At 45.6% G+C, this 24,495-nt stretch overlaps 1 protein-coding gene and 1 long non-coding RNA gene across 3 annotated transcripts; both read left to right on the top strand.

The window, feature by feature from the left end:
* Positions 1-5,003: 5,003 nt before the first annotated feature.
* LOC112846135 (uncharacterized) lies at positions 5,004-5,858 on the top strand (the record flags this gene model as incomplete). Its single annotated transcript, XM_025905392.1, has 1 exon — positions 5,004-5,858. A coding segment is annotated over exon 1 (855 nt), but the record flags the coding sequence as incomplete, so codon positions are not given.
* A 13,860-nt stretch (positions 5,859-19,718) lies between these two features.
* Positions 19,719-23,982, top strand: LOC106096634 (uncharacterized). Of its 2 annotated transcripts, none has more exons than XR_002061525.2 (7): positions 19,719-20,230; positions 21,758-21,799; positions 21,879-22,148; positions 22,232-22,471; positions 22,558-22,740; positions 23,348-23,469; positions 23,631-23,982. It is a non-coding gene; the product is annotated as an uncharacterized LOC106096634 (long non-coding RNA). The 2 variants fall into 2 exon arrangements; XR_002061524.2 differs by having other exon boundaries at positions 19,720-20,230; positions 23,625-23,982.
* The last annotated feature ends 513 nt before the right edge of the window (positions 23,983-24,495 follow it).

Genomic DNA, 24,495 nt, shown 5'->3' with positions numbered 1-24,495 from the left:
TGCATCTCAGAGAGGTGGGGGCAGGCTATAAGAGATTTAAAAACAAATAAGAGAACTTTAAGGACCCTAAAATGTACAGGTAGCCAGTGAGTGAAATTAAAAGGGGGGTAATGTGCTCAGACCTTTTTGTTCCAGTTAAAAGACGCGCTGCAGCATTTTTCATAACCTGCAGACGCCTAATAGATGCATCACTAACCCCACTATGAAGTGCGTTACCATAATCAAGTCTAGAAAATTCCCACATGTGGGACTAATAAAGGTATATCTCATCTCATCTCTTATCTTAGATGTAACAATGATATGGATTACTGTCTCAAAAAGCTGCTTTGATAAGATGGGCTTTATTTTTGCCAGTTGTCTCAAATGAAAAAAGACAGATTTTACAACAGCTCGGACCTGGCTTTAAACTTTATCATCTGCCTTCATTTTAACTCCCAGGTTAGGATTGGGTGGCTTAAAATGCTAAAGAACAACAAGTATCTGATTGTGTTGCTTGTGCTTTGGCTAGACCACGTTTGTTTACGGAGCCCGCACCACTGTATCCAGAGGACAAGTGGGGCCATAGCTGGACTGGCCATCGGGCATACCGGGATGGTGATTTTTCGTTTTTATGGGCTGATGGTTTTTTTTTTCTCCCCCCCCGTAACGGTATAAACACTGAAAGGTGGTGGATTGGCCAGATGCTGGGAGATGTGTAAAAATAACTCAATTGTTTGGTGGTGGCTATTGCGGAGCTTCCACAGATTCAGTAACATTAGCAAGTGGTGGAGGCCAGCAGATGCAACACGCTGGCAGGTGGATGACGGAAAGGCAGGAGGAGCAGAGACCCGGGGTGGTGAACTGAACTTCAGGTAAGAAGTTATGACCTGCAGTCTATCTGGGTCAGATATAAACCAAGTTTAGGTGGAGTTTATTTTCGTTATGCTGACTTTTTATAGTCAGTTACAATAACTCGTTTCTATACTGCTGGGCGCGTGCTATGATTTTATTGATCTTGAACTTGTTTTTATCTTATTTATATTTTATTATTTTATTTATAAGGTTAGTTATTAGAGTTTCTAACCGTCCCGTAAAAAACGGAATCTTCTCGTATTCAGAGAAAATATTGCGCGTTTCGTATTGAGGTGAAAAGGAACACAGTTTGTCCCGTATTTCAGCTACAATGAAAAAGACACAAAGCTGGATTTATTCTGTGTCTTTGCTGCACAGCTGCCTCTTCTCCTCTCATTCTCTCCCCCTCCATTAACAGGGAAAGGGGGGCACAAAGAAATACTTTTCTTTCTTATTCTCATTTAAAATGTCTCGCTTTTATTAAATAATTATCTGAATCTTACAACAAACGTTTTCATCCATCCATCCATCCATCTTCATCCGCTTTATCCGAGGCCGGGTCGCGGGGGCAGCAGCCTAAGCAGAGAAGCCCAGACCTCCCTCTCCCCAGCCACCTCTTCCAGCTTATCGGGGGAACACCAAGGCGTTCCCAGGCCAGCCGAGAGATATAATCTCTCCAGCGTGTCCTGGGTCTGCCCCGGGGCCTCCTCCCGGTGGGACATGCCCGGAACACCTCACCCAGGAGGCGCCCAGGAGGCATCCTTGTCAGATGCCCGAACCACCTCAACTGGCTCCTTTCGATGTGGAGGAGCAGCGGCTCTACTCTGAGCCCCTCCCTTCTCACCCTATCTCTAAGGGAGAGGCCAGCCACCCTTCGGAGGAAGCTCATTTCTGCCGCTTGTATCCGCGATCTCGTTCTTTCGGTCACTACCCACAGCTCGTGGCCATAGGTGAGGGTAGGGACGTAGATCGACCGGTAAATTGAGAGCTTCGCTTTTACACTCAGCTCCCTCTTCACCACGACGGACCGGTGCAGCGTCCGCATCACTGCAGCCGCAGCACCAATCCGTCTGTCGATCTCCGGCTCCCTTCTCCCATCACTCGCGAACAAGACCCCGAGATACTTGAACTCCTCCACTTGGGGCAGGAACTCATCCCCGACCCGGAGTGGGCACTCCACCCTTTTCCGGCTGAGAACCATGGCCTCAGATTTGGAGGTGCTGATCCTCATTCCCGCTGCTTCACACTCGGCTGCGAACCGCTCCAGTGCGAGCTGGAGGCCCTCACCTGATGAAGCCAACAGAACCACATCATCCGCAAAAAGCAGAGATGAGATTCTGAGGCCACCGAAGTGAAAGCCCTCCGCCACTTGGCTGCGCCTAGAAATCCTGTCCATAAAAATTATGAACAGAACCGGTGACAAAGGGCAGCCCTGGTGGAGCCCATCACCCATCGGGAACGAGTCCGACTTATTGCCGGCAATGCGAACCAAACTCTTGCAACGGTTGTATAGGGATCGAATGGCCCGTAGCAATGGGCCAGACACCCCATACTCCCGCAACACCTCCCACAGGACACCCCGAGGGACACGGTCGAATGCCTTCTCCAAGTCCACAAAACACATGTAGACTGGTTGGGCAAACTCCCATGCACCCTCAAGTATCCTTGAGAGGATAAAGAGCTGGTCCAGTGTTCCGCGACCAGGACGAAAACCGCATTGTTCCTCCTGTATCCGAGGTTCGACTAACGGACGAACTCTCCTTTCCAGCACCCTGGCATAGACTTTCCCAGGGAGGCTGAGGAGTGTAATCCCCCTGTAGTTGGAACACACCCTCCGGTCTCCCTTCTTAAAGATGGGGACCACCACCCCGGTCTGCCAGTCCAGGGGTACTGCCCCTGATCTCCACGCAACATTGTAGAGGCGTGTCAACCAGGACAGCCCTACAACATCCAGAGCCTTCAGGAACTCAGGGCGGACCTCATCAACACCAGGGGCTCTGCCACCAAGGAGTTGTTTAACTGCCTCAGTGACCTCGCCCCCGGAAATTGGCGGGTCATTCCCCTCATCCCCAGACTCTGCTTCCTCCTCGGAAGACGTGTCAGTGGGATTAAGGAGGTCCTCGAAGTATTCCTTCCACCGTCTGACAATTTTCTCAGTCGACGTCAGCAGCGCTCCGCCAGCACTATACACAGTGCAGGTAGAGCACCGCTTTCCCCTCCTGAGACGCCTGACGGTTTGCCAGAATCTCTTCGAGGCAGTCCGAAAGTCTTTTTCCATGGCCTCTCCGAACTCCTCCCACACCCGAGTTTTTGCTTCAGCCACTGCCCGAGCCGCATTCCGCTTGGCCTGTCGATACCTGTCGGCTGCATCCGGAGTCCCACAGGCTAACCAAGCCCGATAGGACTCCTTCTTCAGCTTGCTGGCTCCCTTCACCTCTGGTGTCCACCATTTGGTTCGGGGATTACCACCACGGCAGGCACCAACCACCTTGCGGCCACAGCTCAATGCAGCAGCTTCGGCGATGGAGACGCTGAACATGGTCCATTCGGACTCAATGTCCCCAGTCTCCCTCGGAATGCTGTTGAAGCTCTGTCGGAGGTGTGAGTTGAAGATCAGACTGGGGCCTCTGCTAGACATTCCCAGCACACCCTCACTACGCGTTTAGGTGCACCGGGTCTGTCCAGCGTCCTCCCCCGCCACCTGATCCAACTCACCACCAGGTGGTGATCAGTTGACAGCTCAGCCCCTCTCTTTACCCGAGTGTCCAGAACATATGGTCGCAGGTCTGGTGATACGATTACAAAACCGTTCCTCCCAATCACGCCCCTCCAGGTCTCGCTGTTGTTACCCACGTGAGCATTGAAGTCTCCCAGCAGGACAACAGAGTCTCCCGGTGGGGCACCTTCCAGCACCCCCCCGAGGGACTCTAAGAAGGCTGGGTACTCTGAACTGCCACTCGGCGCATAAGCGCAGACGACAGTCAGGACCCTTTCCCCGACCCTAAGGCGCAGGGAACAAACCCCCTCATCCACCGGGAAAAACCCCAACGTACCGGCAGCAAGCCGAGGGGATATTAGAATACCCACCCCAGCCCGCCGCCTCTCACCAGGGGTAACTCCAGACTGAGACAGAGTCCAGCCCCTCTCTAGGAGACTGGTTCCAGAGCCCAAGCCATGCGTAGAGGTGAGCCCGACTATATCTAGCCGGTACCTCTCAACCTCACGCACTAACTCAGGCTCCTTCCCCACCAGAGAGGTGACATTCCATGTCCCTATTGCCAGTCTTGGCAGCCGGGGATCAGTCCGCCAGGGCCTCCGCTCCTGGCCGCCGCCCAGCACACAATGCACCCGACCCCTATGGCGCCTCCTGCGGGTGGTGGGCCTGCGGGAGGATGGGCCCATGTCTCCTCTTCGGGCTGTGCCCGGCCGGGCCCCATGGACTAAGGCCCGGCCACCAGACGCTCGCCCTCGGGCACCCTCCCCGGGCCTGGCTCCAGGGCGGGGCCCCGGTAACCCTATCCCTGGCAGGGTAAACTGTTTCCTCGATGTTTTCTTCATAAGGGTCTTCTGAATCGCTCTTTGTCTGGTCCCTCACCCAGGACCAATTTGCCATGGGAGACCCTACCAGGGGGCAAAAGCCCCCAGACAACATAGCCCCTGGGATCCCTGGGACACACAAACCCCTCCACCACGATAAGGTAGCGATTCACGGAGAAACGTTTTCATCTGATGTAAAATGTATAGAAATCCATTATTGTACATAGTATTTTTTTAGGGTCCCATCATAATTTCTTCAGAAGTAGCTAAGTACTGTATATGATGCCAGCATTTTCCCACGTTTTCTAGATTCTGTACCAGTACTGTGTGTAAAATGCCATCAAAAAGTCAATGAAGTTTTATTCTTTCTCACCTGTCTTTCTGTCTCCTTTCACTTTTTAAAGTGGCGCTGTCACTTGGTGCTCAAACACAGTGATGTTTCTGAGTAGCTTTTCTGCTTAGCAATTTAATTTATATCTTTTGATACATCCCTTTTTCATAGTATAATCTTAACGTGCTTCATCTGAATCACCCTTTCTGTGTACTCACTACCTAATTTATAGCCAAAGTATTCACTCACTGTCTCTTTACTGTTTCGCTAGCTTAGCTTAGCTCGTAGCCGACTCGTTAGCACCATGGCTACTTCACCTGTCCCTCCTGCACTTTCCTGCTCATTGTGTCAGATGTTTAGTTACTCCTCGGCCTCCTTTAGCAGTAGCGATACTTGTAACAAATGTAGCATATTTGCAGCTCTGGAGGCCAGGATTACTGAATTGGAGACTCGGCTTCGCACCCTTCATTCACCCGTAGCTAGCCAGGCCCCTGTAGCTGGTGCAGCCGAAGATAGCGTAGGCCCCGCTAGCTGTTCTCCGGCAGACCCCAAGCAGCTGGGGAAAGAGGGCGGCTGGGTGACGGTGAGGAGGAAGCATAGTCTTAAACAGAAGCCCCAGGTACACCACCAACCTGTTCATGTGTCTAACCGTTTTTCCCCACTCGGCGACACACCCGCCGGGGGTCAAACTCTGGTAATTGGTGATTCTGTTCTTAGACATGTGAAGCTAGAGACACCAGCAACCATAGTCAATTGTCTTCCAGGGGCCAGAGCAGGCGACATTGAAGGAAATTTAAAACTGCTGGCTAAGGGTAAACGTAAATACAGTAAGATCATAATTCACGTCGGCAGTAATGACACCCGGTTACGCCAATCGGAGGTCACTAAAATCAATATTGAATCGGTGTGTAACTTTGCCAAAACAATGTCGGACTCTGTAGTTTTCTCTGGTCCCCTCCCCAATCAGACCAGGAGTGACATGTTTAGCTGCATGTTCTCCTTAAATTGCTGGCTGTCTGAGTGGTGTCCCAGAAACGATGTGGGCTTCATAGATAATTGGCAAACCTTCTGGAGGAAACCTGGTCTTGTTAGGAGAGACGGCATCCATCCCACTTTGGATGGAGCAGCTCTCATTTCTAGAAATCTGGACCAATTTATTAAACCCCCCAAAATATGACTGTCCAGAGTTGGGACCAGGAAGCAGAGTTGCAGTCTTACACGCCTCTCTGCAGCTTCCCTCCTCCGGCTACCCCCCCAAAAACCCATCTCCATTGAGACTGTGTCAGCTCCCAAACAGACAAAAAACAAACTAAAAACCAGCAATAAACAACTTAAACATAAAAAATCACAAAGAAAGAACAATACAGTATCCACATCTGAACCAAAGAGTAAAACAGTGAAATGTGGATTATTAAATATTAGGTCTCTCTCCTCCAAGTCTCTGTTAGCACATGACTTAATAATTGATCAACAAATCGATTTACTCTGCCTTACAGAAACCTGGTTGCAACAGGATGAGTATGTTAGTTTAAATGAATCAACACCCCCGAGTCATTCTAACTACCAGAAACCTCGAAGCACAGGCCGAGGGGGCGGTGTGGCAGCAATTTTTCACACCAGTCTATTAATTAACGAAAGACCAAGACAGACTTTTAATTCATTTGAAAGCCTGATGCTTAGCCTCGTCCACCCCAGCTGTAAAACTCAGAAACCAGTCTTACTTGTTATCATCTATCGTCCACCTGGGCCTTACACAGAGTTTCTGTCTGATTTCTCAGACTTTTTATCTGATTTAGTGCTCAGCTCAGATAAAATAATTATTGTGGGTGATTTTAACATCCATGTAGATGCTAAAATGACAGCCTCAACATCGCATTTAATCTGTTATTAGACTCAATTGGCTTCTCTCAAAATGTAAAAGAACCCACCCACCACTTTAATCACACTCTAGATCTTGTTTTAACATATGGCATAGAAACTGAACATTTAACAGTGTTTCCTGAAAACCCTCTGCTGTCTGATCATTTCCTGATAACATTTACATTTACAATAACTGATTACACAGCAGTGGAGAGTAGACTTTATCACAGTAGATGTCTTTCTGAAAGTGCTGTAACTAAGTTTAAGAATATAATCCACCCACTGTTATCATCTTCAATGCCCTGTACCAACACAGAGCAGATCAGCTATCTGAACGCTACTCCAACAGAGGTCCATTATCTTGTTAATAATTTTACCTCCTCACTACGTACGACTCTGGATACTGTAGCTCCTGTGAAAACTAAGGCCTCAAATCCGAAGTACCTGACTCCGTGGTATAATTCTCAAACACGTAGCCTAAAGCAGATAACTCGTAAGCTGGAGAGGAAATGGCGCGTCACAAATTTAGAGGATCATCATTTAGCCTGGAGAAATAGTTTGCTGCTTTATAAGAAAGCCCTCCGCAAAGCCAGAACATCTTACTATTCGTCACTGATTGAAGAAAATAAGAACAACCCCAGGTTTCTCTTCAGCACTGTAGCCAGGCTGACAAAAAGTCAGAGCTCTACTGAGCCAACAATCCCTTTAACGTTAACTAGTAATGACTTCATGAACTTCTTCACAAATAAAATTTTTATCATTAGAGAAAAAATTACTAATAATCATCCCACAGATGTAATATTATCTACAGCTACTTTTAGTACCATTGATATTAAGTTAGACTCTTTTTCTCCAATTGATCTTTCTGAGTTAACTTCAATAATTACTTCCTCCAAACCATCAACGTGTCTTTTAGACCCCATTCCTACAAAACTGCTCAAAGAAGTCCTGCCATTAATTAATTCTTCAATCTTAAATATGATCAACCTATCTCTAATAATCGGCTATGTACCACAGGCCTTCAAGGTGGCTGTAGTTAAACCTTTACTTAAAAAGCCATCTCTAGACCCAGCAGTCTTAGCTAATTATAGGCCAATCTCCAACCTTCCTTTCATATCAAAAATCCTTGAAAGAGTAGTTGTCAAACAGCTAACAGATCATCTACAGAGGAATGGCTTATTTGAAGAGTTTCAGTCAGGTTTCAGAGCTCATCACAGCACAGAAACAGCTTTAGTGAAGGTTACAAATGATCTTCTTATGGCCTCTGACAGTGGACTCATCTCTGTGCTTGTCCTGCTAGACCTCAGTGCTGCGTTCGATACTGTTGACCATAATATCCTATTAGAGCGATTAGAACATGCTGTAGGTATTACAGGTACTGTGCTGCAGTGCTTTGTATCATATCTATCTAATAGACTCCAATTTGTTCAAGTAAATGGAGAGTCGTCTTCACACACTAAGGTCAATTATGGTGTTCCACAGGGTTCAGTGCTAGGACCAATTCTATTTACATTATACATGCTTCCCTTAGGCAGCATCATTAGAAGACATAGCATAAATTTTCACTGCTATGCAGATGACACGCAGCTCTATCTATCCATGAAGCCAGGTAACACACACCAATTAGTTAAACTGCAGGAATGTCTTAAAGACATAAAGACCTGGATGGCCGCTAACTTTCTGCTTCTTAATTCAGATAAAACTGAGGTTATTGTACTCGGCCCTGAAAATCTTAGAAATATGGTATCTAAGCAGATTCTTACTCTGGATGGCATTACCTTGGCCTCCAGTAATGCTGTGAGCAACCTTGGAGTCATTTTTGACCTGGACATGTCCTTCAATGCACATATTAAACAAATATGTAAGACTGCTTTCTTCCATTTGCGCAACATCTCTAAAATTAGAAATATCCTGTCTCAGAGTGACGCTGAAAAACTAGTTCATGCATTTATTACTTCCAGGCTGGACTACTGTAATTCTTTATTATCAGGATGTCCTAAAAACTCGCTGAAAAGCCTTCAGCTGATCCAAAATGCTGCAGCAAGGGTACTGACAGGGACTAGAAAGAGAGAGCATATTTCTCCTGTTTTGGCTTCCCTTCATTGGCTTCCTGTTAAATCCAGAATTGAATTCAAAATCCTGCTCCTCACATACAAGGTCTTAAATAATCAGGCCCCATCTTATCTTAATGACCTTGTAGTACCATATCACCCTATTAGAGCACTTCGCTCTCGCTCTGCAGGTCTACTTGTTGTTCCTAGAGTATTTAAAAGTAGAATGGGAGGGAGAGCCTTCAGTTTTCAGGCCTCTCTTCTGTGGAACCAGCTTCCAGTTTGGATTCGGGAGACAGACACTATCTCTACTTTCAAGATTAGGCTTAAAACTTTCCTTTTTGCTAAAGCATATAGTTAGGGCTGGACCAGGTGACCCTGAATCCTCCCTTAGTTATGCTGCAATAGACGTAGGCTGCCGGGGATTCCCATGATGCATTGAGTTTTTCCTTTCCAGTCACCTTTCTCACTCACTATGTGTTAATAGACCTCTCTGCATTGAATCATATCTGTTATTAATCTCTGTCTCTCTTCCACAGCATGTCTTTCATCCTGTTTTCCTTCTTTCACCCCAACCGGTCGCAGCAGATGGCCCCGCCCCTCCCTGAGCCTGGTTCTGCCGGAGGTTTCTTCCTGTTAAAAGGGAGTTTTTCCTTCCCACTGTCGCCAAAGTGCTTGCTCATAGGGGGTCATATGATTGTTGGGTTTTTCTCTGTATTTATTATTGTGCTATCTACTGTACAATATAAAGCACCTTGAGGTGACTTTTGTTGTGATTTGGCGCTATATAAATAAAATTGAATTGAATTGAATTGAATTGAAGGTTGCCATGTTAGAAAAAATATTTTGCCCTGCCATGCTGTTTATTGATGTGGTAAATGAATATTTTATGAAAATATATCTAAATCTGTCATCAGTAATCAGTAATGATCATGTCTCACCTCTAGTCTTCTCTGTCTTAATTTCAGGTTTTCACCATGTGTTGTAGATAGTTCAGGAGGTTAACTCGACCAAGCAGTCTACTTTCGGGTACTGTTTAGAATACCAGAATAGGGAGGATGGTGTAGGGTTAAGTTTATTAGACTGATACATATATACCAACAAGACAGTGTACATCACTGTGACAACAGCGTTTGTTTTCATTCAAAGGCTTTATGGCTTTTCCTACAATACCTGGTGGGCCGGTCTCTAGTCAAAATGCCCGGGCCGATTTTTTGTCCCAGTCCAGCCCTGAGTGGGGCTATGACTGTATGTTACGGCTGACCAGAGGAGCGGTGAGTACTGGGAACTGCACTCTCTTGTCTAGCTTATTTCCCCCAATCCACAAGCAGACAAAAGCAGGACCATTTATGCCAAGACAAGACAACTACACATGTTTTAAGTTCTCAACAGACATGGTAAAGTATAAGTTGGGAGAAATTGACCCCAGTTGGTGTTCGGTTACCCACACGGGGAGAACCACAAACAATGTGAGTGACACCAACACTTTAATTGGAACTTGGGCAAGAAGTGGGTTGTATTATTACTGTGGACATAACACTCTTTTGGTCCGCGTTCCTCTGGGAAGTGAAGGGACGTGTGCCATGGTGCGACTCGGAGCCCCACTCATACTAATCGGGAACAAGGTAAAAGTCATTCCACAACGCAATACACGCAGTTTAGCAGCCAAACGTAAGAGACACATTTTGGCAAAGAGAAGGACCCAGGGGACGCATGCATATGACCCTAGGCTAAACTCACCTACCTGGATTGACTCAATAGGAGTGCCCAGGGGAGTTCCAAACGAGTATAAATTAGTGGACCAAGTAGCTTCAGGATTTGAAAGTATATTTATATGGATAACACCTAATAAGAATGTTGATCGCATTAACTATGTTCATTATAATGTGCTGAGACTCTCTAACCTAACCAGGAGGAGTTCGCAGAACAATTGGGTCTGACCTCGTTGATGGGAGTGCAAAATCGAATGGCCCTTGACATGTTGTTGGCGGAGAAAGAGGGCATATGTGCAATGTTTGGAGACATGTGCTGCACTTTTATCCCCAGTAACACTGCTCCAGATGGCTCAGTAACTCGAGCCCTGGAGGGCCTGAAAACTCTGTCTAAAACTATGCATGAGCACTCAGGAATTGATAACCCACTGGAGAGCTGGATGGCATCCGTGTTTGGACAATGGAAAGGTTTGGCCATGTCTGCAATGCTTTCAATCGCAACATTTTTAGGGATACTGGTCACCTGTGGTTGTTGTCTCATTCCTTGTGCCAGAGGATTGTTGGTAAAGGTAATAACGAGGGCAGTGGACCCCGGAGCAGTTGTTCCGGTGGTCCAGTGTCCATTAATGGACTTAGAAGCAGCCGAATGGGCCTTGGAGTGACACAACACCAGGTGTGGTGAGCTTTCCAAGGAAAGCTCAAGAGAGGGAATGTGGAGATACAGAAATTATTTTACTGCAACAATATAACCTGCCAGGCCAAAAGGCCTGAAACTCAGTTTGCTTTTAACTGCATTTTAGTTTGCTTGGTAACAGATGACAGGAGACCAGTCAAGAGAAGTACCAGCCCCAAGAACCTTCTGGGCTTCAAATTTATTGCCATACATGGAAGGTGTCAAATAAAGAGGAACTCTGGTGTCTGTTTTTAGCCATTTAAGATGTACCATTTACTGTAATCAACGTCTTTGATCTGTAATTGACGCCATGAAGGGGGCGTTATCCCTGATGCTTTAAAAATATCCTCAAATGTATTTTTGGCAGAGGACGTGTGCTGATGTGATGCTGCATACTTCTTCTCCTGTGTGTGTTTCAATAAACTCATCATTCGATTGCACTCTTCTGGGCCTCTGTTGGTTTGTTTCATTGCTCAACATTGCTTGAACTCGCAACATGATGATTGGTTTAACATACTGTGCCAGCAAACCAAGATCCATAGTAGTGGTCTCAGAAGTGCCACCAAAAACAATCACTTCTGTTTTCTGCTCATTAAAATGTAAAAAGTTCAAAGCCATCCAGGCTCTTATTTCATCAAGACATCTGAGCAGAGGGTCTACTGAGAAACCATTTATCTTTTTAAGAGGGAAACAAATCTGGGAGTCATCTGCAAAACAGTGGAAAGAAATCCCATGTTTCCTGAAAATATACTCAAGGGGTATCAGATATAAGGAGAAAAGAAGCGGGCCTAAAACTGAACCCTGTGAAACCCCACATTGAAAAGAAGCAGCAGATACAAACTCACCAAGTTTCACAGAGAAAGTTTGGTCTGCCAAATAGGATCTGAACCACTGCAGTGTGGTACTCCTAACATCCACCAACTGCAATAAAGGCAGCAGTTAAATCTAAAGGCACGATAATAACACAGTCACATGATTCAGTTCCTAATAAAATCATTAAAAAGGGCAGATTTTGTACTATGCAAAGCTTTAAAACCAGATTGAAAAACGTCCAAAATACAACATCCTTCTAAAAACGGATATTCATGGCTTGTAAACTACCTTTTCAAGAATTTTTGAGATAAAACTCAGTTTGGAAATAGGCCTGTAATTTGCAATCATTTGAGGATGTGAATTCCAGTAATACTGTAATATTTGCTATGACACCTGAAGTTCATCCTTCTTCCATTTGCATTCAGCTCTCCTACACTTTCTTCTGGCTTCACAGGTGCCTTCATTCAGCCATGGTTCAGATATGGCTTTTACTTGTCTAAGATTAAAGAATCCAAAATCTTTACTGAATCAAGATCAAAATTCAGAAATCATCTTAACCACACAAGTACCTGAGTTAGGGTCAACCAGTGTCCTATTCGGTTCACTGGTAACATTAATCTCACCATAATACAGGTTTCTGACCACATCTGAGGCAGAAAATCCAAAAGTCTTTTTCTCCACAGACCCAAATTAGGTAGCCCTGAAAAGAAATATCTGAGAGGCGTTAGATCATTTCATAATGTTTATTATTTACCATCCTAATACCATGCAGGCTGCATGTCACCTACCTCTGTGGCATTATATGATGTTGACATGTGTAAATACCCTCCTTTGGTATATAGAAGGTGATGTGGTCATGTTGATCGCCACTGAAAACAAAGAACTCAGAACATAACAGTTAGCATAGGCATGGTTTATATTTCGGTAATCATACAGTGTAAACATTAGAAAACCATTAAGTTTTCTTAATTAAGTTTTCACACGACATGGGCGGCCGTGTATGCTGTACAGTGTAACGAGGAATGCCCAGACCTCTATATTGGAGGAACCCAACAGCCACTTCATAAACGTATGGCACAACATAGAAGAACCACCTCCACGGGACAAGACTCAGCAGTCCATCTGCATCTAAAGGACAAAGGTCACTCTTTTGAGGATGCCAATGTTCACAAGCCATTTATGTCCACTGTGAGCGGCCATCTTTGAACAGAGGTGGTGGCTTATCCAGAGGTGGGTCGAGTATCCAAAAATTGTACTCAAGTAAGAGTATCATTACTTTAAAATATTATTACTCAAGTAAAAGTAAAAAGTAGTCGTCAAAAAAGTTACTTGAGTAAGAGTAAAAAAGTACTTGGTGAAAATGCTACTCAAGTACTGAGTAAATAGCGAGTAACTGTTTGAAATGTCCGATTTATTTTATAAATAAATGCTATCAGACAATCAAAAATAAATAAATATACAAATTTTAGTATTTTCAAAAGGAATATATGTAAAAAGATCCACAAAATAAGGCACAATTCTAATTTCAAGATTTCAGTTTTTCACAACGTAAAGCTTTTTCAAGCAAAACCTACAGTAAATATATTCGCATTTACAGCAGCCTCAGAGAAAACATTAGAACGAGGCAGCTTCAACATAACAGACTACAGCTGATGCGCCAGAATGTCATACTAGGGGTGGTTCTTTTAAATACAAGGAGGGATTAAGTAAATCAGAAACAAATGACACAGAGAAGCAACAGGTATAATCAGGAAAAGTTTATTCCCAAGGCGGACAGCAGGAATAAAAAAACAAAACAAAACATCTGTGCTAAAATTCCACAGGAATAGACATTCTAACAAAACTATAAAATGTTCTTTGTATACTAAAATACCCTGAAGTATAGACAGTGGATTAACACAATGTAATATGTAAAAATGTAAAAACTACACTCACAAATAAACACTGAAATCAGAGTAAAACTAATTATAAAAGACAAATACAAATTCCCACTATGTGGATGTACATATGTGTATGGCTCACTTTACCATAAATTGTTTCTTCAGTCAGTGAAATGGTGGTTCAGCTTCAGCAGCAGTTGGCTCTCAAGGTTCTTGCTGTGAAGCTGTGACCGTTTAGCAGTGAACAGGAGTCCTGCATGACTAAAAGGTCTCTCACAGGCTGCAGATGCAGGAAGAGCTGTATTGACTTTGATCGACAGCTTCTTGATCTGAGGAAAGCCATGCAATACATCCATACCTCCAGTGAATGGACATTGGACAGTGAAAGGTATCTCTCCAGTTCCTCTGCTTCTGGTTTTCCTGACCCCATGGATCCATCATCTTCGTCGGTTAGGCTGCTGTTTGTGCTGGCCTCATCCAGCTCTGTGTCTAGGTGATGTCTGATGAAGTGGAGACCTGTGGAAAGATGTAAGGTTTTCAAAAGAATTAACATTAAAAGTATATTGTTAGAACAATAAACCTTTCATGTTATAACGTGACATAGCTCTATTTTTCTTTTGCCTGGGTGGCAGCTCTACGCTTCCGTATCCGAGGCTTTTCAATGTGGCCTCACAAAATTATCACGACTACAACAACCATAAAGAGTTGGATGGACATTGCTGCTCAATCACAGCTGCCTGGTCAATGTTTTTCATTAGTAATTTAGCAGAGTTGATGGTGTGTGTGTGTGTGTGTGTGTGTGCCTGTGTGAGTGAAAGACAGAGAGGTAGAGCGAGGGACAGATTTTGTATGATATGCTTCATGTTATGGACGCAGTTTGAGAACTCAGGTCGCATCAGAGCATCAGAGCAAACTTACTCAAGTAAATGTAGCTCGTTACTACCCACCTCTGCTTATGACACCAACTGTCTGCCATCTATAATCCAGTTTTGAGATCCCTCCCCAGACGCCTTAACGCCCACTCACACCCTGGGCCATCTGACCTCAGGAAATCACATGATCGGTTGGGGTTGGGTTTCACAATGAACTCACCCAAAAAACCTTGGCTGATTGTGACCTACACCCGTTTTCACGCTATTGTCCCTCTTGGGGGGGACACTCCCACAGTGCTTAAATCTGGGATTTTCCACGGTTAGACCCTAGAACTGAAGAAGCTTCTCGGATGAAACATCTTCAAGAAACTAAAAGAAGTCCAAACATGTTTCATTCCAGGCTCCTTAGACCATGGCAACCACCTCCTGCCCTCCAGTCAGGCCTGCAGAGTTCAAGAAGGGAGGTAGAGTTCACTGTATATCCGAACACCTGCTTTATGGCCTTAGCCAAATTCCTGTGAGAAGAAGGATTCTCTTTGTTCATGTCTTCTAGTGTCAGTGTGTATCAATCCAACTCCAAAAATACTCCACAATACATTGTGTGGAGTAAAGGAAAAAACATCCTGATTATAAAGTATGTACCCTTAAAGATAAAAATAATTTCCAACACCAGTCTTGTTGGTGATCTCACTGATGGGGGTTCAGGCAGAACAGCTGTGAGGACAGAGTAACTCCTTGGTAAGTATTTGATGGTGACTTATGAAGGTTCTTACAGTCCAGTTGATCTTGTGCACTTCCAGGATCCCTGTGTGAGGAACAGAGTCATAGGCTTTCTTGTAGTAAATCCAGGTGGTGCACAGGTTGGTCAGTGTAGTCTTTCTTTGTGTTCCCCACTCACATATTAATCCTTATTCCTCTTTGTTGCTATGCCTAACAGGAACTTATATGAAGTACAGAGGTATTCGGGTGAGACCAGTTGCTTCTTGGGATCCTTTGGCATCAGGGCTGTCCGGCCTTCAATTACGCTTTTCAGGTCTATCTTAGCTTGGCTATGAGTGGGAGTGTCTATGTGCAGCCTGCTCCTATCAGACTTTATCAGACAATGATGATAATGATGATTATAAAATGTTAATTTAAAATGTTTAAATAACATAACAAATATAACAAAATGTTTATTTCCAAGGTGATGGCTGTACAATTAAACTGGTTCCATTTAAACATCAAGGTTTGTTTTTGTGTTATTATTAATCATTGATTCCATCGTGGTTATCATTTTGATTTATGGTTCTGTATTTCTAGCTCTCTAGTTCTTATTTGTTTTGTGATTTCTAGTACTTGGATTTTCTTCCTGTAGCCCTCATGTTTACTCAAGGTTTAGTTCTGTCTTCATGTTTATTTTCTTGTTCAGTTGTGTCTCATGTTGCAGTTTATCAATCCTGTCCCTGTACTCTGTGTTCCATCTGTTCACTATCAAGTCTGTGCCTCTTGTGTTTCCTCTTTTATTTTGATAGTCCCTGTCCTGTGTGCAGTGTGCTTGGTTTTGCTTCCCTTGTGTCATTAGCCCTGATTTGTCCCAGATGTGTTACCACCTATTCCCCATCCTCTCGTTGTCCTGCTTGTGTATTTAAACCCTGTGTTTCTCTGTTAGTTGTTGTTTGTATCCTCACTGTACCAAGGAGCAGAAGAGTCCAGAACACAGGCAAACATATCAAAAACAAACTAGAGCTCAACAAGAGTCCACAAACAGTTCAGGGGGTCAACCTGGAGGTCGGCCATACAGGAGCCAAAACAGGTCAGGGGGCCGGCCATGCACACGGCAACGGCGGCGACGGGCAAACAGTTCTGGAGGCCGACCGTGTACACGGCAGTAGTGGCAGCGGGCAAACAGTTCTGGAGGCCGACCGTGCACACGGCAACGGCGGCCCCTGCGCAGGTCCGGAGGTCGGCCGCGATGCCAGCGGTGATGACAAACTCTGTCCGGAGGCCGTCCTCGACGGCCATGATGCCAATTTAGAGGCCCGGAAAGCGGCCGGCAGAGACGAGGCGGAACATGTCGAGCTGGGCCCCATGGCGGTGTGGCAACCGCAGGACCAGACGAGGCAGGACCAGACGTGGACGAGGCAGGACCAGACGTGGACGAGGCAGGACCAGGCAAAGGCGAAGCTGAGGCAGGACCAGGCAAAGGCGAAGCTGAAGCTGGGCCAGGCGTGGACGAAGACACCGAGGCTGGGCAAGGCGTGGACGAGGCTGGACCAGACGAAGGCGGAGCAGAAGCCGGGCCAGGCGTGGATGAAGACACGGGGGCCGGACCAGGCGTGGATGAGTCTGACGAGGCTGGACCAGACGAAGGCGGAGCAGAAGCCGGACCAGGCGTGGATGAAGACACGGGGGCCGAACCTGACGGCAGCGGGACGGCTGCAGGCGATGATGCTGCAGGCGATGATGCTGCAGGCGTGGATGATGCTGCAGGCGAGGATGATGCTGCAGGCGTGGATGATGCTGCAGGCGTGGATGAAGCTGCAGGCGATGATGCTGCAGGCATGGATGAAGCTGATGCTGCAGGCGTGGATGAAGCTGATGCTGCAGGCGTGGATGAAGCTGATGCTGCAGGCGTGGATGAAGCTGATGCTGCAGGCGTGGATGAAGACACGGGGGCCGGACCTGACGGCAGCGAGACGGCTGCGGAACCTGACGGCAGCGGGACTGCTGCGGGCGGCGATGCGGATGCTGCAGGAGATGAAGCTGCAGGCGGCGATGCGGATGCTGCAGGAGATGAAGCTGCAGGCAGCGAAACAGGTGGTGGCTGAACGGTCCTCCCAGAACCGTCAGCAGATGTGAGGAGAATTGCTGGCTGGGTCCTCCAGGACCCTCAGCTAACGAGGTGTGGTGCTGGGTGGGCTCCTCGGACCCACCAGCAGACGTGGCATAAGGCTGGACGGGCGACTCGGGCCCTCCAGCTGACGACACTTGAGGCTGGCTGGGTTCTCCCGAACCCCCAGCTGACGAAACTTGAGGCTGGCTGGGCTCCTCAGGCCCTCCAGCCGACGAGGCAGGACGCTGGCTGGGTTCACCTGAACCCCCAGCTAACATAGCTTGAGACTGGACGGGCTCCTCTGGCCCTCCAGTGGAAACAGACACTGAAGCAGCAGGTACGGAGACCTCTGCCAGTGTGGACACTGGCTGGGACTGAGCTGCACAGCGGCTAGACTCAGGCAGCGACAGTGGGATGCAGTCCTCAGAGGGCTGAAAGTGTTCCCCAATCCACTCAGCAGAGGACGGAGGCGGACGGGTGAACTCACTTGAGCTCTCAGGGGGTGCTGAGGGCTGAGACTGTTCTGGTGAGTTCCCCGGTGAAACTGCTGGCGCTGGTGTCTTGACCTCTAGGGGTCCAGAGTTGGCTGGTGACTGACACCCAGCCTCTGGGGAGGCCCTAGAGGGAGTTACTGTCTCTGAGGTGACCAGCTTAAGAGAACCAGCAGATGTTGTGGTGAAGTGTGTTCCCTGCTTAGAATGAGACAGTGAGGATAATGGCTGAATGGGTGAGTGAGCAGACAGATGAACAAGTGGCAACTGAGCTATAGGCAGCGGAGCGGCTGCAGACTGACCTACAGGTAGCGGAGACGACTGTAGTGGAGGCGTAATAGGTGGTGGGGAGGCTAACTGAACCGAGGGCAGCAGGGCTGCTGACTGAACTGAGGGTGAGGATAGGACAATATGGCCAGAAAAACCTGTTTCAGTGAGGTTTATTGCTTTCCCTGAAGGAACTAATGGAGATGAAAAAGTGTCCCCATTCCTTGCATTCATAGTACTAGACTCAGTTACTCCAGGCTTGGAAACAACACCATGAACACAGTCATTAACCCCGAATGTGGGCTCAGCAAAGGCAGTCTTAGGAGCAATGGCCATGGGTGAGACGGAAAAACCACTATTATCCACAGAAAAAACAGTCACAGAAGCAACAGAAAAAGTGTCCCTTTCACTCACCACAGCCGGCTGCTTTGACATCCTGGAGTCCGGCTGTGGGGTGCCGCGCCGGTGACGCGAACGTCGCTTCCTCCGTGGAGACGGCTCCGACGGGCCGGGTAACTCCTCATCCGGCTGTTCGGACGCCGCGTCCTCCATAGAAGCGAGCGGGGGAGCGGTAGCGGCGGTAGGGTGAAGGTGTAGTTCGTGGAGAATGAAATCTTGTATGAGCGGGTGCAGTGAGTCCAAAAGCCAGGGGTGACCGGAAATAAGGTGCTGTAGCTTAGCCTCCACAGAGCTGAGAAATCCCTCTCCCTCATGCTCCAGCCATAGGTTAACTAACCTGGAGGCTGCGTCAATTATGACCTCCTGGAGCTCCTTGGGAGGGGCGAATGCCGCTGGATCCATTTGTGGCTGGTCCGTACTGTCACGGCGAGTGAGAAGAGCCGTGTGGAAAAGGTAAGGAAGGATCCAAATGCAGGCACTTTGTAAAGGTGAGAAGGTGGTTTATTGGAATGCACGGCACAGGGAAAACATGGCAAACGGAGACAAACTAAACTATACTGGAAACAACTAAACTATGCAAGAGGAACCGGAACACGAACATGGAAGACGGCGAGCAGAGGTGGATGACGGTAGACAGCAGGTAACACACAGATGAAGCAGAGTAGATTCACAGATGAAGCGGGGTCGATACACAGATGGACCAGCAACAACAATGACTAAAGACGTGACTTAAATACACACAGAGAAACACAGGGAGATTACACACAGGTGGTGGACACAGCTGGGAATAATCAACAAGACGAGACAGGGGTAAAACTGAACACACTCACATGAGACGCGGACCTTCACAATAAAACAGGAAATGAGAACACTACACCAAGACGCAGACCTGACACTGAGAGACAGACAGAAAATGACACATGGAACTAAACCCACACAAAACATGAGAACACAAATCCTAAATACCAATAAACAGAAACATGGAACTCAAATAACAATAGTCATCATCATCACCATCATCACAAAATGAGAAAACAATCCAAAACACCAAGATAACTGAAACACAAAGTGCCAGAGAAACATAAAGAACAATCCATAATGCAAAAGTAAACCAAAACATAGTAAACTCAAAATACTGGGTCCAACGGACCCAGAACCGTGACATTTTCTATTCGAATGTTCTCCAGCAATAAAGCTGCCACTTTAGTTACCCAATCAGTCCTGCGTTTGGGTCCTACATCCTGCCTGCCACACACCGCACACCTCAACACGTTTAATTTTACAGCTTCTTAGTTATTAGAAAGTGCTGCAACTCACAATGTTTTCTAAGATGGTAAAACAAGATGTGGCTGACTACTTCTACAAAGATGGAGCTAAAGTGATGATATACATTTAGTGTTTGGACTTGGACACATACAGTCTGTTTTTCCTTATAACTACATGTGAGTTCAATTAACGTTTTGTGGGAAAAGGCAATTTGTTTTTTAAAAGGATTATAGATTTAATTTCCCAACGGAACATATCAGTCACTGACGTTTGCTGGAGAAGCTGCTCTGCCTTTTTGTGATGGAGCAGCAGCGTGATGTACTGAAGACTGTTAATGGGGAAGTGCTGAAGCTGAAGGCGTCTCTCTGCTGCTCAGACTGACGTTCAGTCGTCATCCAGACAACATGAAGACTGCATCGGTCTCTCAGCTCCTCGGTGAGTCAAATACTATAATCATCAATTTATTTATCACAGCTCCAACAAACAATATGGCAGGAAAACAAACTTTCAGCAGTTACAAGCTCGCAGTTACTGACTTTAAAGTTCACCTAAAAATTCTGAAAAGTTTCGTCAAGGCGAGAGGAACAGTTCATTCTCCTTCTTAAGTCTTTCTGGTTTCATTTGATTGCTGGCTGAGAAGTTGAGCAGGAACCAAGAAGTGACGTTAATGTTGAATAATGGAGCTCACAGTTTTAACTGAAATGTATGAAGAGTGATAGAAAGTCATAAAACAGTGATAGAAAATGGTTTCAAACATGCATGATGAAATTGAGTTTTTCCCATTTTCGGTTTAAATTGATCTCATCATCACTGCAAACCTCTCAAAGCAGTTTAATCTTGAATCCTGCAGGAAAGTCACCATATAGTCTGGACTAAGTCAGCGATTAAACTTTATGCCCAGCTAAGTGTCAGTAACATGAAGACCAAAAGAACAAAAGAGACTTGACCTCTTTTTATCAAACATCTTTTCACTCAGGAAACCACAGCATCTGACTGCATGAAGCTCAGGGTCTTCTGACTGCGTCCCCTCTTTTATCTCGTCTTCACTTCCTCTATTCACAGCCAATTTTCCATTAAGAGGACTGAGTGTATTCAAACGACCACAGACTGTTTTGACTGTTAAAGTTCCCATTCCCGTTGACATGTTTTGTTATTTTTCTGATGATGACCTTTAAACAGCAGCAGTGTGGGACTGAAACAGGCCGCAAATATGAAAATAAAAACTGTGCTTTTGAAGGGTGGCTTCTTAGTCCCACTCTTTCTTCTCTGCACATGAATGAAAGCTCATCCATGCACAGTTCCTTCTCCATTGTTTACAATGCTGTGCACTGTGATGTTTACCGTTGATTGCCATCTGATTAAAAAATATATAGAAAACCGGAAAAGACAGGCTAACCTGCCTTGCTGTCTCTGTGGTATGGTATAACTTCCTGTTCCTGTTACTGTGCACGGTGGTGTTTGTGTAGTTTAATCTGCGTGGCTCACAGATCTGGCGAAAATACAGACCTTCCATAATTAAGTAGAAGTACAAATACTACTGTTCAAAAATACTCCAGTAAAAGATGAAGCACTGATTCAACTTATTAACTCAAGTAAAAGTAAAAAAAAAGTACAGACTCTGAAATGTACTCAAAGTAAGAAAGTAAAAAGTAGTAGCAGTAAAACCCTGGCTGATTGTGACCTACACCCATTTTCACACCTTGGCTTATGTGATTAGGTAGAGGATCATTAGGGGGTCCTTTGTCCCTTTCAGGGGGCTTACTCCCACAGAGCTTAAATCTGGGACTCTCCACCATTTGATCCTACAACTGAAGAAGCTTCTCGGATGAGCAGTGAAATGTCTTCAGGCAACTTAAAGAAGTCCAGACGCTTTTCTTTCCAAGCGCCATAGATTGTGGCAGATACTTCAGGAAATTACAAAATGACCTCTGACCTTCAGTGACCTCTGTCCTCCTGTTGCAGGTGTGTGTGTGCTGCTGCTGTCTGCACTGACTGTTTCTGCAGGTGAGTAGATGCAGTGCACCATAGTCCAGGACAAACACTGAGTGTAAACACTGATAGAAACTGTCCGTCTGTCCTCCAGTCTCTCTGACCGTCAGTCCAAACCTGCAGCAGTTCTTCACAGGAGCCTCAGTGTCTCTGACATGTGAAGGTCAGCTGGGCTCTGATGGATGGACGGTGAAGAGGGACACAGGAAGTGGGACTGAGTCATGTGGAGCAGGTGGGTGGGGCTTCGGGAGGATAAATGGGCCATCCTGTTTGGTTGAAAAGCAAAGCAAGCCAATCAGTGGAGTTTACTGGTGTGAAGGTGAAGCTGGAGAGAAGAGTGAAGAAGTCAACATCACTGTATCAGGTAATGAAGTCATTCATCTAATCATCAGACTAACAGCACACTGTTATACCACCTCTACATCACTCTGTGTGTTCTTTCTTCAGGTAAAGAAGTGATCCTGGAGATCCCTGCACTTCCTGTGAGGACAGGAAGTGATGTCACTCTACGCTGTAAAAAGAAAACTGGTGGCACAGCCGCAGCTTATTTCTACTTTAATGGACGTCCTTTAAGACCTAAATCAGAGAAAAACATCACCATTAACATGCAGCAGTCTGATGAAGGTCTCTACTGGTGTGCTACTGATGAGTTTGGATCATCTCCTCAGAGCTTTCTGAGGGTCAGAGGTCAGAACACTGACATCACTTCCTGTTTAAAGCAAACCTGCTGAGCTTATACATTTAATGACCCAGTTTTATCATCTCTCCTGCAGATGTCTATGACACCACCACCATTTCAGCAAGTGCTACCAAATCACCACCGCCAACAACAACAACAATTACCAATCTCAGTTCCCCTACATCTTCCTCCTCCATCATCACACCTGCTCTGGGTTCTCTGGGTCTTCTGGATCTTATTCTGGTTGCAGCTTTGGTGTTTTGGAACAAAAAAATAGGTATAAAGTGTGTCAAACCCCCCAGAGCTCATTAGATGAAACATTTTACATGGAAAAATAATTTTTTAATAATTATGTAATTATTTACTATAATTCAATTATAAACTGTCTCCATTCACATTGTTTAGCAGAGAACTTATCTTACATGAAAAATATAGAGACACTTTTATTGATAAATTATAAGACCCGATCCTTGGGGTGGACCAATGTTTGGCGCGTGTGTTTTGGGGTTTAAAAGCCACAGAGACGTGGTGTTTAGAGAAAATGCGTCTCAACTGTTCTGATACTCCTGACACACACAGGATCACTACAGGTTTTCACTTGGATAGCAGTTGTCCTTCTCTCCTGGATCGGCTGGAGCTTTCTTTTGGCGTCTTCTCAGCTTTGACAATAGTCCAGCTGGGATAACCACATTTACTCAGTGCCTTCTTGATGTGATGTTCTTCTGTTTCCCTGTCCGCTGTGTCTGTGTGGATGGTGTTCGCACTGTTTTGTAGCGTCCTGATAACACCCAGTTTATGCTCCATGCTGGCAGATGTCTTCAGTTTCGGGGGAATCTTTTACTATTTGTCTCATGTTTAAATCCTCATCTTTCTCATTCCTGCAGAAAGGACGCTGTCATCAAGTCTGAGTCAGGTCACCTATCAGGATATGATCTTCAGACAATCAGCCAATAAGATTACAGTTACACACTCACATGTTGTTTTCTCCAGTCTGAGGACACTGCAGGTACACATTCAGCTGTTATCCAACAAGTTGTTGATTCTCAAAATCTGATTATAACCCTTTGTCCACTGTGGGTCCTTGTGATAATTTCTTTGCTACTCTATTCTTCTTGTCTTTTCATCTCCTGGTTTCTCTTTTAACCATCTACTCATTCTCAGTTCCAGGTACATCAGGGCTGAGTTATTGATGAAGTTTCCCAGATCAAATTTAAAGGAGAATTGGAAGAAAAGGATTTTCTCTCTCCCAGATCGAGCAGCTGTCCAGTCTCGTCAGCTCCCCTCTAAGATTTAGAGCTTGTCCTGTTTTTCTATATGAAGGCCCTGGTCATCTGTTTTTCTTGCCATTACTTAATAGTTCAATAAGGAAATCAGTGTTAAACTAGTTAAAAAGTGTACATTCTGGGTCCAAATGTCCAGCTGCCTTCAACTTTGATGTTTGTTTTGGCCAAACCTTCAAGCCTTCAGTTTATTCCTTTGTTTAAATAAAAATGTCTTGCTGACAAACTGAACCCTGGCTGTTGCTTCCTCTCTGCAGACAAGCTGTGTTGTTGTCAGAGTAGTGCTATATAAGTGCTACATAAGAACCCGTCCTTCTACCATTTACTGAAAGCAGGCTTTTGCCAGGGCTGCAAAGGGATTTGTAAAGAATTAATTTTTGGCGTATTATGTTTCAGGCAGTTATTGCATGGAAGTGGCTATTACTGAAAGTTCAGCACAGACTTGTGGTGATAGCCAGTGATTGGCATTATGTAATGAGAATAATAGCATAATGATTAAAAATTCCAGATTCCTAATGAAGGTCTTGCAGATAAACAGTAACACATTCTATAATTTATTATTAATAAATAATAAACAGGTGGAGCCGTTAGCTCAGCATGTTTGATTTGGCAGTTTTGCACACTTCCTGAGGCAACTCCAATGGCATCTGTGTTTCCAGGTGGAACTGAACAACAACCTCTCTATTGCAGCCAATAATAATAAAAATAATAAATAGCCCATAAATAATAATAAGCTTTATTTGGGGGCTCTG

The sequence above is a fragment of the Oreochromis niloticus genome, linkage group LG3 (genome assembly GCF_001858045.2).
Source record: "Oreochromis niloticus isolate F11D_XX linkage group LG3, O_niloticus_UMD_NMBU, whole genome shotgun sequence".
NCBI lineage: Eukaryota > Metazoa > Chordata > Actinopteri > Cichliformes > Cichlidae > Oreochromis > Oreochromis niloticus.
Note: the sequence above shows the minus strand (reverse complement) of the source record. Positions and strands in the feature narration are given on the sequence as shown.